This window comes from Haliaeetus albicilla, chromosome Z (assembly GCF_947461875.1).
Source record: "Haliaeetus albicilla chromosome Z, bHalAlb1.1, whole genome shotgun sequence".
Classification (NCBI taxonomy): Eukaryota; Metazoa; Chordata; class Aves; order Accipitriformes; family Accipitridae; genus Haliaeetus; species Haliaeetus albicilla.
Genome location: NC_091516.1, coordinates 72009849 through 72023179, shown reverse-complemented (window position 1 = coordinate 72023179; position 13331 = coordinate 72009849). Strand labels below are relative to the sequence as shown.

Here is a 13331-nt window from a genome sequence, read left to right as displayed (position 1 = left end):
ACGGCGTTCCATGCCCCTGACGTCACCACGTCCGGCGTCCTTTGTTTACGTCGCGCGGCAACCGCCGTGCCCTTGGCAACGGGGCGGGGGGGAGGCGGGGCGGGGCGATGCCGTAGGGGGCGCGGGTGGGGCGGGGCCTGCGCCGCGGGGCTCCCGCGCGTTTCGCGGGGCGGGAGGGGACGCGCGGGAAAACGGGGCGCCCCGGGGGGGTACGGGGGACACACACACCCAGGCGTCCGGACTTCCCCATTCCCCGGCTGCTCAGTCAGCACAGCCCAACCCGGCTGCGGGGGGTAAAAAATACCCGGGTGGGGAAGCAAGTGCCCCCCCCGTGTCCACTCGTGTTCCCTCACAGCCCTTTGTGCTCTGCTGTGTCCCCCGTAGCCCCGTGTCCCCATGGCCCCCTGTGTCTCCCCATGTCCCCCCCCGTGTCCCTTGTGCCTACCCATGTCTCCTTGTGTCCCCCCCGTGGCCCCCTGTTCCCCCCAATGTCCCCACATCCCCTGCACAATCAAGCCTGGCTGTCACAAGAGTTTTTATTAAAGTGTGACCCCCCCACGCAGGGGGGGGGAAGGACAAGGGCGGAGACACGACCCCCGCTTCCTCCGAGTTATCCCCAACACACAGGATGGGAGGGATATGGGGGGACCCTGGCCACCCCCCCCCCCAGCTGTCACCTCGGAGGGGGATGGGGGGGTCACTGCGGCTTCACTTTGGCACTTGGGAGCTTGGCCTGGATCCTGGGGGCAGAAGGGAGTTGGGGGGAGGGGTGTAGCACCCCAACCCCCCCGGGGGCACGCCAAGACTGCCCGGAGGCACCCCTGGGCTTGGTTTGGGGTCCCCAGGGGCAGGTTTGGGGTGCCCAGGGAGGTTTTGGGGGGCAGGGGGTGCCCTCACCTGGCTCGGAGGTGACTTAGGTGGTTCCTTACCAGACTCACATACTGGTCAATCTGGGCCTAGGGACATTGGGGACATGGGGAGCAACTGGGGACATGGGGGGGGGGCAGAGGGGTACCCCTCAACCCTCCCCAGACCCCCACATCCCCCTGTGTCCCCTATATCCCCAAGCATCTCCAGCCCACCTGTTCCCCCATACCTGGTGGTGCCGGTAGAGCACAGGGAAGGTAAACGCACAGATGACGCCTGGACAGGGAGTACCATGTCATGCCAGTCCCCGTCCTGTACCCCCCGTCCTCTCCTGTCCCCTGTCCATGTGCCACACTCCCATCCCCTCAAACCCCTGTCCCCAGACTGTCCCCATACTCTGTCACCTGTCCCCATGGTGTCCCCCATCCCCATGCTGTCCCCATCCCTGTGCCAGCCCCTTGTCCCCAGGCACTACTCATGTCCCCTACCCCTGTCCCCTTGTCCCCCAGCTGTATCTGCACCCTGTCTCCATGCCCCATCCGTCCCCATCCCCTGTCCCTGTGCTCATCCTGTGTCCCTTATCTCCATCCCTCTCCCATGTCCCTGTCCCCATGCCCCATCCATGCCCTGTCCCTATCCCACGTCCCTATCCCCATCCCATGTCCCTGTGCCCACCCCATGTCCCTTATCTCCATCCCTCTCCCATGTCCCTGTCCCCCATCCCCTGTCCTCTGTCCCTGCACCCATGCCCCATCCCCTGTCTGCTGTCCCCCATCCCCATCCTCTGCCCATGTCCCTGTCCCCATGCCACATCCCCACCCCCTGGCCCCATCCTCATGCCATCCCTGTCCCCATCACATCCCCATCCCTATTCTGGTGCCGTACCCGCTCCCAGCAGCGTCAGCCCATTGCAGACAGCCCCCACGTAGGTCAGCAGGTAGAACAAGAAGGCGAACTGTGGCCAGAGCCCGGCGTCACCATCACCCTCACCATCACCGCCTCGGGTGTCCCCCATGCCACCAGAGTCCTCATGCCCCATGTCCCCAGTACCCCCGTGCCCTTGTGCCTGTGGGGCACCCCATGTCTCCTGGTCCCTCAGTGTCCCCTCTACGGTCATGCCCTGGTGTCCCCATGCCCCCAGTGTCCTCCATGTCCCCCAGTGTCCCCCATATCCCCCATGACCCTGGTGTCCCCATGCCCCCAGTGTCCTCCATGTCCCCCGTGTCCCCCATATCCCCTATGACCATGGTGTCCCCATGCCCCCAGTGTCCCCCTGTGCCCCCAGTGTCCCCCACGTCCCCCATGCCCCTGGTGTCCACATACCCCCAGTGCCCCCCATGCCCCCATGCCCCAGGTGTCCCCCATGTCCCCAATGCACCCCATGTCCCCCCCATGCAGGGTGACGGTCACCTTGAGGGACTCAGGGAGGCTGTGGACAAGGAAGAGGCGGGTGAGGGTGCGGGTGGCAGCGGTGACGTGCTGGGCCAGGCGCCGGGCCCAGCGCTGCTGCTCCTCGGGGCTCAGCCCCACGGTCCCCTCCGGCTGCACCCTGCATGGGGACCAGGGACAGAAGTGGGATGGGGATGGGGGCCGCAGGGACAGCCATAGGGACGGGACGGCAGGGACAGCCCGTAGGGTAGGGATGGCAGGGACACGCCATGGGGTGGGGATGGGGACTGAAGGGACACCCCACGTCTTGGGATTGGGGACGGCAGGGACACCTCATGCCATGCGGATAGGGATGGCAGGGCCATGCCACAGGGACAGGGATGGCACAGGCACCCTGTGCCGCAGGGATGGCAGCGCCATCCCACGCCGTGGCGACGGCGACAGGCAGGGGATGGCAACGGGAGGGTGACGGCAATGGCCCCGTGAGGGTCCCCAGGGTGTCACTCACCGGCAGGGGTGCTCGGGTGGGTGCCGGCGCAGGGCCCGCAGGGCGGCACGGTGCAGGCGCAGGGGCAGGGTGATCCCCAGCACAGCCAGTGCCCCGTAGGCGCCCACGCTGACGGCGCTGAACCGTGCCAGGCACCCCAGGGTGCCCAACGCCCCCACCAGCGCCAGCGCCGAGCGCCCTGGTGCCCGCCAGTACAGCAGCTCCCACACTGCAGGGACACCACGCTGCGCCCAGGGCTCCCAGGATTCCCCCCAGAGCCCTCCGGTGTCCCCCCGGGAGCCCCCCAGCGTCTCCCAGTGTCCCTCCGGTGCTCCCCAGTGCCTCCCAGTGTCCCCTCCAGTGCTCCCAGTGTCCCTCCGGTGCTCCCCAGTGCCTCCCAGTATCCCCTCCAGTGCCTCCCAGTGTCCCTCCAGTGCTCCCCAGTGCCTCCCAGTACCCTCCAGAGCCTCTCTAGTGGTCCCCGAGCCCCCACGGTGCTTCCCAGAACCTTCCCAGTGCCTCCCAGTACCCCCTCCAGCACCTCCCCATGCTCTCAGTACCTCCCAATGCCTCCCAGTACTCCCCCAGAGCTCTTTCGTGCTCCCAGTGTCCCTCCAGTGCTCCCCAGTGCCTCCTCCACTTCTCCCCAGTGCCCCCCCCCCAGTATCCCCTCGAGCCCCCCAGGGCCCCTCTAGTGCTCTCAGAGCTCCCCCCCCAGTGCTTCCCAGTGCCTCCCAGTATCCTCTCCAGAGCCCCCTGCGTACTCCCAGCGCCCCAATTCTCCACCCAGTGTCGTCCCCCCCCCAGCACCCAGCTGTCCCCACCCCGAGTGACAGCCGCAGGTGTGGGGAAGGGGAGCACCCACCTCACCCCCCCCCCGGCGTGCCCCCGCACCCACCGTGGCCCTCCATGGTTCCCGCGGGTGCTGCTGGGTGGGGGGGGGGGGACTTTGGAGGGGGGGTCACCCCTATTTTTAGCCACCAATCCCGCCCGGATGCCTGTTTCCACCCTGCAACCAGATGCCTGCCCCCCACCCCCCCTCGCGCCATAAATGTGTCCCCCCCCCGTAGTGCCCCGAGGCCCTGATTGGCCGCTCACCCAGGACATCGGCTCCCGGCGGGCTCGGTGATTGGTCGGGGGGCGCCGGGGGCGGTTCCGGGATTGGGAGGGGGTCCGGGGGGGGCGCGGGGGGGGGCGGCCGCGGGGCGCCCCCTGCGGGCGGGGGGGGGGCCACGGGAGCTGCTGCTGCGAGAAAAGGGGGGGGAGTGGGGGGATCAGGGGGCTGCAGGGCGGGGGGGGGGGGCGAAACAGTGTCCCGGAACCCCCATGGCCCCGAGCCCCCCCGGGGACCCTCACTGCCGTGAGACCCTCTCGGGACCCTCCCCATGACCCCCAACCCCCCCGCCTTCGGTACTCCGCGTCCCCCCCGCAGCCCCCCCCAGCCCCCTCCAGGGGTGCCCCAGGACCCTTCATGTCCCCAAGCCTCCCTTGGAGAGCCCCCATTGCCCCGAGACCCCCCCCCCCGGAACCCCCCTGACCCCCAGCCCACCCAGGGTGCCCCAGACCCCTCCATTGCCCCGAGCTGCCCCCCAGGGACTTCCATCACCCACCCCCCCATAATCCCCCATACCCAGGCTCATTGGGGTCTCCTCAGTCTCAGGACCCCCCAACTCTGGCAGGACCCCCCCCACCTCCAGCTGCCCCTCGGGAGGCGCTGGGGGCTCCTCGGGACGCTTGGGGGGGGCCCTAGCAGCCAATCGGGGGTCCGGCCCCCGGGGGCACCCCCCGGGGGACCCCGAGCTCAGGCGGGGGGGGCGTCCGCGACGGGAGTCTCGGCGACAGCGGGGTCCCGGCTCGTTGGCTTCCCCCCCTCCTCTAAAGGCGATGTAGGAGAAGGTGAGTTCCCGGGGGGGTCCCCGGGGTCCCCCTCCCGCCGCCGTTGCCCCGTCTTCATCCTCATCCTCCTCTTCCTCCTCGGGGGGCTCCGGTGCCGCCTGCAGCTCGGGGAAGTCCGACTCCTCGTTGCCACCTTGGGGGGGGGAGATTTGGGGTTCGAGGTGGGGGGTCGGGGCACCCCGATGTCCCCTCGTCCCCAAAGCTGCACCCCAAAATGGGGGGGCTCGGCCCTGCTCACCCTCCGTGGAGTCCGGCGTGGTGGAGGCCGTGGATGGAGCCTCTTCTGGAGGGGGGACAGAGGGAATGGGGGGGCGTGGGGGGCCCCCCCCGCGCAGCACTCGGGTCCCCTCAGTGCACGGTGCTCCCCAAAACCTTCTCCTACCCTCCCAGTCCCTATGTGCCCCCCCCCGACACGCCCTGCCCCAGTGTCCCCGTCCCCCGGTACTCCCGGTGCCCCCATCCCCAGATGTCTTCCCCGGGGTCCCCATCCCGTGCACCCCCATCTCCAGCCACTGCCGGTAGCCTGTCCCCGGTGTCCCCATCCCTGGTCCCTTCTCGTACCCCCCATCCCGGTAATGCTATCCCAGTAACGCCATCCCGCTTCCCCCATCTCCAGCCGCTCCCAGTCCCTCCATCCCGGTTCCCTCCATCCCTGGTGCCGCTCCCCGCGGCCACTCCCGGTGCCTCCATCCCCGGCCCCTCCCGGTAACCCCATCCCCGGTGCTCCCATCCCCGGTGCCTCCACCCCCGGCCCCTCCCGGTAACCCCATCCCCGGTGCTCCCATCCCCGGTGCCTCCATCCCCAGCCCCTCCCAGTGCCCTATCTCGGGTACCCCCAGCCGCTCCCGGTCCCTCCGTCCTCGGTATCCCCATCCCCGACCACTCCCGGTACCCCATCCCCGGTGCCCCCATCCCCGGTGCCCCCATCCCCGGCCCCTCCTAGAGCCCCCATCCCCGGTGCCTCCATCCTCGGCCCTCCCAGTGCCGCCGCCCCGGATACCTCCGGACCCTCCCGGTTCTCCATCCCCGGTGCCTCCATCCCCGGCCCCTCCCAGCGCCTTATCTCCGGTCCCCCCCATCCCGGTTCCCTCATCCCCGGTCCCTCCCCGGTACCGCCGCCCCTCCCCGTTCCCGGTGCCGGTGCCGTACTGCAGTGGGCGAAGCCCAGGACCTGCCCCATGGCGGCGGCCCCCGCATGGGGCTCCCGGTTACCCTCGGCCCCGTTGTCTCCGGGCCGGCCCCGCCGCGCATCACCGCGGCGCCATGGCGGGGCCCGCGGCGGCGGACAAAGGGCGGCGGCGGCGGCGGCGGCGGCGGCGGGGGCGGGGCGGCGGCGGGCGGGGCTCGGGGCGGGGCTGCACCGGGGAGCCGGGAACCGGGAACCGATACCAGGCACCGGATACCGGGAACTGGGTACCGACACCGGGTGCTGGGTACTGGGCACCGACGCCGGGAATTGGCATCGGGCACCGGAGTCCCCAGGACTCCCCAGAGCCTCCCAGTACCTCCCAGTACCTTGCAGTGCCCACCAATACATCCCAGTACCCTCCCAGAGCCCCCGACACCTCCCAGTGTCCCCAGTACCCTCCCAGAGCCTCCCCAGTACCTCCCAGTGCCCCCGAACTGGAGAGATCTGGGGGACACCGGGTGGACACGGGGCGAAGGTGGGCTGGGAGGGCACTGGGGGTACTGGGCACCCGCCCCACCTCGGTGGGGCCCACCCGGAGGCGTTGGCCTTTTAAGAAGGCGGGGGCCACTCCGCCGCCGTTACCGGGAGGGGCGTGGCCTCGCGGGGGTGCGGGGCGTGGTGGGGCGTGGCCGCGGGCCGGGACCGGCCGGTCCTTCACCTCCACCCCCCCCCCACTGCCCCCCCCAGCCCCGCCGCCACCGGAAGGGCCCGGCCCGGCCCCAGCGCGTCGCCGCCGCTGCCAGCATGAGGTGAGCGGCTGGGGCGGGGGGGCACCGGGAATACCGGGAGGTGGCACTGGGGGTACTGGGCAGCACCGGGAACTGGCACCGGCGGGTACCGGGGGCACTGAGGGAGCCGGAAAGCACCGGGAACTGGCACTGGGAGCACTGGGAACTGGCACCGGGGGGTACCGGGGGCAGTGAGGGCGCCGGAAAGCACCGGGAACTGGCACTGGGAGCACTGGGGAGCACCGGGAACTGGCACTGGGAGCACTGGGAGCACCGGGGAGCACTGGGAACTGGAACCGGGGGGTACTGGGAGCACCGGGAATCACCAGGAACTGGCGTTGGGAGTTTGCACCGGGGGCACTGGGAGAACTGGGAAGGACCGGGGTGTACCGGGAAGTGGTACCGGGGGCACTGGGGTACAGTGGGAGCACTGGGAACTGGCACTGGGGGGGGCACCGGGAACTGGTACTGGGCGAAGTGCGGAGCACCAGGAGCTGGCGCTGGAGACACTGGGGGGTACCGGGAAGTGGTACCGGGGGCACTGGGAGCACTGGGAGCTGGTAGTGGGGGGCACTGGGGGAACTGGGGAGCACCGGGAGCTGGCTCTGGAGACACAGGGGGGCACCGGGAAGTGGTACCGGGGGCACTGGGGTACACTGGGAGCACTGGGAACTGGTACCGAGGCACTGGGGGAACTGGGGAGCACCGGGAAGTGGTACCGGGGGCACTGGGGTACACTGGGAGCTGGCACTGGGGGGCACCGCGAACTGGTACCGGGGGCACTGGGGGAACTGGGGAGTCCCGGGAACTGGCACTGGGAGCACTGGGAGCCGCCCCGGTAATGGGTGGGACCCCGGGGGGTAGGGGGCTGGGTGACAGCGGGGTTCCGCTCCCCACGGGTGCTGTCCCGTCCCCCCCCGGCCTCAGTTTCCCCGGGGGGGGCGGGGCGTGTGTTCAGGTCGGTCCTACATAAACACAGCCCCCCCCCCTCCCCCTTGCCCCCACCCGGATGTCCCGGTCCGGGGCTGGGGGAGGGGCAGCGCTCGGACACTGGGTCCTCTCCGCACCCTAAGGAAGTGGGGGAGGAGCAGAAGAGGAAGGAAAAAGGGGGGGGCGAGGGGAGGGGGGGTGTTGGGGTGCAATTGTGGGTTGGGTGCTTGGGGAAGAGGGGGGGGCAGCGCCCATGGGTGCCCCATGGCTGGTCATGGGGGTGTCCCATGTATTGGGGTGCCCCATGCTTGGTCGTCCCCCCCCACCTGGGGGGGTCCCCACGCGTGGGGGCGTCCCCCCCAGAATTTACCCGTGGAGGGGGGGTGCCCTCACCCAGGGGGTCCAGCCTGTGCTCGTGGGGGGTTCCCCACACGCAGGGGGTCCCCAAGCTGGGGGGGTCCAGCACTCTGGGGGTTTCCTGATCCCCACACCAGCAGCCCCTGCACCCGGGGGGCTGCCCGTACCAGAGGGTCCCATACCGGGGGGTCCCACCCTGTGTGGAGATACCCATACCGGAGGGTGCCCACCCAGCCTTGCCCCCCTCACCCCCCTGCAACCTCCCACCCCCGCAGCGAGACGGTGCTGTGCAGTGCCCGGGCAGCGGTGCTGCTCTACGATGACACCCACAAGCAGTGGGTGGCAGCTGGTGGGGGTCCCCAGACCCTCAGCTGCGTCCAGCTCTACCATCACCCCGGTGCCAACGCTTTCCGCCTGGTTGGGCGCAAGCTGCAGCCTGACCAGCAGGTGAGGGTGCCTGGGGGGGGCACCCATGGGTGCGTGGGGGGGCAAAGGGGCAGCCCTGGGTGTGGGGGAAGCTATGGGGTACCCACGGGTGCAGGGTGCTGTGGGGTGACACTGGGCATGGGGCACCCCTGGGAGTAGGGGTTATGGGGGAACACTGGGCATGGGGGGGGGGGCTATGGGCATGGGTGCAGGAGGGGCTGTGGGGCATCTGTGGGTGCAGAAGGAGCTGAGTATGGGGGAGGGTGTCTATGGGGCACCCATGGGTATGAGGGGGTGTCTATGGGGAACCATGGGTATGGGGGGGTGTTTATGGGGCACCCATGGATATGGGGGTGCTCTACAGGACACCTATGGGTCAACACTGGGCATAGGGTGGGCATAGGGCACCCATGGGTGCTGTAGAGACTATGGGGCAATGCTAGACATGGGAGTGCACTATGGGGCACCCATGAGTATGGGGGACACACACCCATGGGTATGGGGGGGGCTCTATGGGCGACCCATGGGTATGTAGGAACTCTATGGGGCACCCATGGGTGCAGGAGGCTCTATGCGTCAGCTCTGGGCATAGGGTGAACGCAGGGCACCCATGGGTGCTGTGGGTCAATGCAAAGGATGGGGAGGCTCAGTGGGGTGTCCATGGGTGTGGGAGGGGTCTGTGGGCCACCCTTGGGTGTGGGGGGCTGGGGGCACCCCTGGGTGTGGAGCTGCCCCCCCATGCCTGTGGGTGCCCACAGGTGGTGCTGAACTGCCCGCTGGGACGGGGGCTGCGCTACAGCCAGGCCACCCCCCAGTTCCACCAGTGGCGGGAAGCACGCCGGGTCTGGGGTCTCAGCTTTGGGGCCCCCCGTGAGGCCACCCTCTTTGCCACTGCTGTCCTGCGGGCCCTGCGGGCACTGGAGGAGGGTGAGTATTGGGTGGATGGGTGGGCGTCACTGGGGCACTCGTGGGGGGCCTGACCCCATAGCCTTACCTTGTATCTCCCCCCCATCCAGGCACCCCCCTGTCCTGGCCAGACCCTGATGGTCCGGCTCCGGAGGAGCCCGAGCAGCAGGAGAGGTGGGGGACCCCCAAATTGGGGCTGCTTGGGGGGGGTACACCATCATGTTGGGGTGCTGGGAGTCCCCCATGCCATGGGTGGACTGTAGGTGCTGGGGGGGGTCGCCATGCCACGGGGGGCCGTAGGTGCTGACCCTTTCACCCCCCAGGCAGGCGCCAGAGGAGCCCGAGCGTCGTGTGGCGGCTGCAGGTGGGTGATGGGGGGCTCCAAGGCTGACTCTCCCCCCTCGCCCCCCAAAACACTGGGGATGGGGACCCTTCCCAGAACCCACCCCCAAACCCCTTTCCCCCACTCCCCAGGCACCCAGGCCGTGCCCACTGGAGGCCCCCCGCCACCCCCTGGCCCTCCACCGCCTCCGGGGCCCCCCCCACCCCCAGGCCCTCCGCCAGCCACGGGGGTCCCGCCGGCCCCCCCCTTGCCAGTGGCAGCGACTGCTGCTGGGGGGGGGGCCGGGGGGGGCTCCGGCCTTGCCGCTGCCATCGCGGGGGCTAAACTCAGGAAAGTCAGCAAGGTGAGGGCAGGGGCACAATTGGAGGGGGGGGAGCAATAATCTGGGAGGGGGGCTCTGCATCACCCCCTTTCTCCTGGCAGGATGAAGCGACGGGTGCGGGGGCCCCCCCTGCACCCCCCAAGGGCGAGGGTGCCCGTGGGGGGGCTGGGGGGGGGTTGATGGAGGAGATGAGTGCCATGCTGGCCCGACGGTGAGGCGGGGGGGGACATGATGGCGGGGGTACCCCACTCTGCCCAGCAGCGCTCCAAAGGTGGGGGCACCCTTGTGCCTACGCTGACCCCCCCTCCCCCCCCCCCAGGAGGAAAGCCACCTTGCAGGGGGACAAGCCAGCACCAAAGAAGGACGAGGATGTCACCAGTGTGAGTGCTGCCCCCCCCCCAAATACCACTTTGGGGGAGACCCCCATTGGGCGGGTGCTCCGCGTATACCCCCCTCTTTCTCCTTGCCCCGCCCTTGTGCTCCGATCTGGTCCTGTACCCCCCCCAACCCCACCCAGACCCCCCTCTTTGCCCCCGCAGGACGAGGCGGAGCCGGGCACTAGGACCTCGGGGCAGCCGGCGGGTGAGTACGTGGACTACAACTCCTAGTGTGCCCCGCGGTCCGCCCCCGTGGCCGGGCACGCTGGGAAATGTAGTTCGGCAGGCGGGGGAGTGTTGGGGGGCTCCTTTAGGGGAAGGGGAGGAGTTTGGGGGGCCGGCCCCCCCCCCCTCACTCGCTGCCCTCTCCCCGCAGAGCCCGTGCGGAGGCCCTGGGAGAAGGCCAGCTCCACGCTGCCCAGGTGGGTTTGGGGGGGCAGGGGGACTGGGGGGGGGGGGCTGAGAGGGCTTTAGGGTGCCAATGGACGGGGTTCGGGGTGCTGGGGGGGGGGGCCTCTAGTACCCCCAGAGCAGGACTTGGGGGATAGTTGCTGGGACGCAGGGGGCAGGCCGGTTGGAGGGTACCCAAGACACAAAATGGCGGTCACTCAGGGAGGTCTGAGGGGGTCCCCAACCTATTTCTGCACCCCCAGGATGAAATCGGCAGTCCCAGCTGCCCCCGCCGACACCACCGGCCCCGCTGATGAGCCCGACCTGGAGCGAATCAAACAGGTAGCGGGGTCGGGAATGGGGTGGGGTGGAGGAGGTCATGGGAGGGGTCCCCCCAAATCCCCTCACCGTGTGCCCCCCTGCCTCCAGGAGCTGCTGGAGGAGGTGCGGAGGGAGTTGCAGAAGATGAAGGAGGAGATCATCGAAGGTGGGGGGGGAGCATAGGACAAGAGGGGGGAAGAGGGCATTGAGAGGGTGGGGGTCAATGGGGGGGGTAACTGTGGGACCCCCCCGTGATGCTACATTTCCCCCCCCGCAGCATTCGTGGTGGAGCTGCGGAAGCGAAGCGCACCCTAACCCCCCCCTGCCAGCCCTCCCAAGATGGGCCTGGATGGGGGGGGTCCCCCCTACTTCCCCTCCCCTAGCCTCACCTCTCCTCCCCCCCATTTCACACCCCCACCACCCTGGCGGGGCCACTCTGGGCCAGACCCCCCCCCCCCAGGCTGTGCCTTACCGGCGGGGGGGGCCAAAGCAGCCCCCCCCCCCACTGTGCTCCCCCTCACTGCCGGTTTGGGGACCCCCTTTTTTTTAACACTTGGGGAGGCAAATGAGGGGTGCCCCCCCCTTCCCCCCGGGGGTCTTTTTTATGCCACTTTTGGGTTTTTCACTGGTTTTTTGTTTTGTTTTGTTTTTTTTTTTGAGGGGGGGAGGTGGGGTGTCCCCTTCCCCTGCCATGAATAAATGCGGTTGTTTTGTATGTGACACCCACCCATGTCCTCATCTGTGTCACCCGTGGAGCGGGGGCCGTCACCCAACACCCCGCACCCCAGCAATGAGAGGGACAGTGGGGGCTTCACTTTGCTTTAATGGCATCTCTCACCCCCTGCTGCAGGAGAAAAGCCCCGCCCCTCATCGTAGCCCCGCCCCATCACCCTAGCCCCGCCCCATGCAGCTCCGCACCAATCGCAGCCCAGCTGTGGTGTTGTGGCACCGCCCCAATCTCCCCTCCTCCCGGGTACAGGGCCCCGCCCACAAATCTGGCCCCGCCCCTATGAGCCCCAGGGGTTAGGCCCCGCCCCCATCCTCCCTGGTCCTGGCCCCGCCTACACCATCTGCCCCCCCCCCCCAACCCTTTGGCTCGGTCCCAAGCACCATCCCAAAAGGCCCCGCCCCTTCAGGCCCCGCCCCAGCCCTTAGCACTGGTCCAATCCTCACTGCAAGGGTACCAGGCCCCGCCCCCAAGCAGCATGCCACTGGAAGGTCTGCCCACCACCTCTGGCTCCACCCCTCAAGTTGACAGCCAACCCGATGGCCTGCCCCCACTGCAGGCCACGCCCACAACCATTAACTCCACCCCCTAGTTGCAGCCCACCCAAAAGCCCACCCCCCACTCCAGGCCGTGCCCCCAAGTGACCCCACCTGAAGGCATGCACTCCAGGCCCCACCCACCACCATTAGCTCCGCCTCCCACCGCGACGCTCCACCCACAGGCCCCCAGTCCAGGCCCCACCCACCACCATTAGCTCCGCCCTAAGTGGCCCTTCCCAAGGCCAGGCCCCACCCACCGCCACCACCTCCCCCCCCAGTGTGGGCAAGCTCCATCCCCTCCCCTCGGGGCCCCGCCCCCAGCGCCCTATCCACCAAGCCCCGCCCCTAAAGGAAACGGCCGGCGGGAAGAGCACGAGGGGCGCTTTTAATGGCCGGGTCTCGCGGGGGCGTGTCCTGCGCCACCGCCCTCGGCTCCGGGGGCGTGGCCACCGCCGGGCGCGGGGCTGGAAGCGGCGGGGGCGTGTCCGGGGGCGTGTCCAGGCGGCAGGCGCGCCGCCATGGCGTCCAGCTCCTCCCGCAGCCGCTCCAGCCGTTCCCCCACCTCCCGCAGCGCCGCCGCCTGCTCCTCCTCCCGCCGCCGCGCCTGCCCCGTCTGCCGGGCGTACTCCAGGTAGAGGCAGAGCCCTCCCACGCCGAACACGATCGCTTCCCCTAGCAGCTCCGCTCCCAGCTCCGCCGCCGCTTCTTCGTTCAGCGGTTTGATGGCGGCGCCGCGGAAACCCATCAGCCGCATCTTGGCGCGCATCTCCACCCAGTGATACACTGCGGGGGGGGGGGGGGAAGGGGAAACCGGCAGGGAGCGACGGGGCACAGCCGAGGCTCCTCCCTCCTCCCCCCCCCGCCTCCGGTGTCCCTCCTCCCTCCGTGTCCTCCTCCAGCCCCCCCGTCCCCGTCCCCGTCACTCACGCTGAGCGGGCGGCAGGCAGATGTAGGCGCGGAAGAAGGGGCTGGCGCGCGCCCCGGCCTTGATGCGCGCCGCCAGGGGGCGGCTCAGCTGGCGCGCGCCCAGCGTCAGCAGCTTGGCCAGCGGGAACGCGCCCGCCACCATCCCCCCGACCCCGGCCGGCGGCGCGCCGCCGTGACCTCACCGCCGCGCGACCCGAGGGCGGGAAGGGG

The 13331-nt window shown here is 69.8% G+C and overlaps 3 protein-coding genes across 3 annotated transcripts; 1 reads left to right on the top strand and 2 right to left on the bottom strand.

The window, feature by feature from the left end:
• Nucleotides 1-522: 522 nt before the first annotated feature.
• Nucleotides 523-6018, bottom strand: LOC138683928 (reticulon-3-like). The gene is given in 11 exon segments (XM_069777294.1): nt 523-740; nt 898-956; nt 1097-1143; nt 1753-1822; nt 2278-2416; nt 2765-2972; nt 3842-3988; nt 4374-4718; nt 4721-4772; nt 4878-4922; nt 5789-6018. Coding segments are annotated over 11 exon segments (1257 nt in total). The 5' UTR covers nt 5891-6018; the 3' UTR covers nt 523-697.
• VASP (vasodilator stimulated phosphoprotein) lies at nt 4529-11648 on the top strand. The gene is made up of 14 exons (XM_069777299.1): nt 4529-4639; nt 6534-6577; nt 8119-8290; nt 9028-9196; nt 9286-9349; nt 9499-9539; nt 9650-9861; nt 9942-10051; nt 10160-10220; nt 10380-10422; nt 10594-10639; nt 10871-10949; nt 11037-11094; nt 11206-11648. The coding sequence occupies exons 2-14, from the start codon at nt 6573-6575 to the stop codon at nt 11241-11243; spliced, it is 1098 nt and encodes a 365-aa protein (XP_069633400.1). The 5' UTR covers nt 4529-4639; nt 6534-6572; the 3' UTR covers nt 11244-11648.
• A 910-nt stretch (nt 11649-12558) lies between these two features.
• LOC138683847 (optic atrophy 3 protein homolog) lies at nt 12559-13327 on the bottom strand. The gene is made up of 2 exons (XM_069776752.1): nt 13122-13327; nt 12559-12977 (listed from the first exon to the last, which is right to left on the bottom strand). The coding sequence occupies exons 1-2, from the start codon at nt 13261-13263 to the stop codon at nt 12580-12582; spliced, it is 540 nt and encodes a 179-aa protein (XP_069632853.1). The 5' UTR covers nt 13264-13327; the 3' UTR covers nt 12559-12579.
• Nucleotides 13328-13331: the final 4 nt, after the last annotated feature.

Excerpts from the sequence above, each read along its gene's own strand:
- VASP (XM_069777299.1), top strand. Across the intron at positions 10,052-10,159 it reads AGTGCCATGCTGGCCCGACG|GAGGAAAGCCACCTTGCAGG; the intron begins GTGAGGCGGGGG and ends CCCCCCCCCCAG. Across the intron at positions 10,221-10,379 it reads AGGACGAGGATGTCACCAGT|GACGAGGCGGAGCCGGGCAC; the intron begins GTGAGTGCTGCC and ends TTGCCCCCGCAG.
- LOC138683847 (XM_069776752.1), bottom strand. The coding sequence starts at position 13,263 with ATGGTGGCGGGCGCGTTCCCGCTGGCCAAGCTGCTGACGCTGGGCGCG. Across the intron at positions 12,978-13,121 it reads CTGCCTGCCGCCCGCTCAGC|TGTATCACTGGGTGGAGATG; the intron begins GTGAGTGACGGG and ends CCCCCCCCGCAG.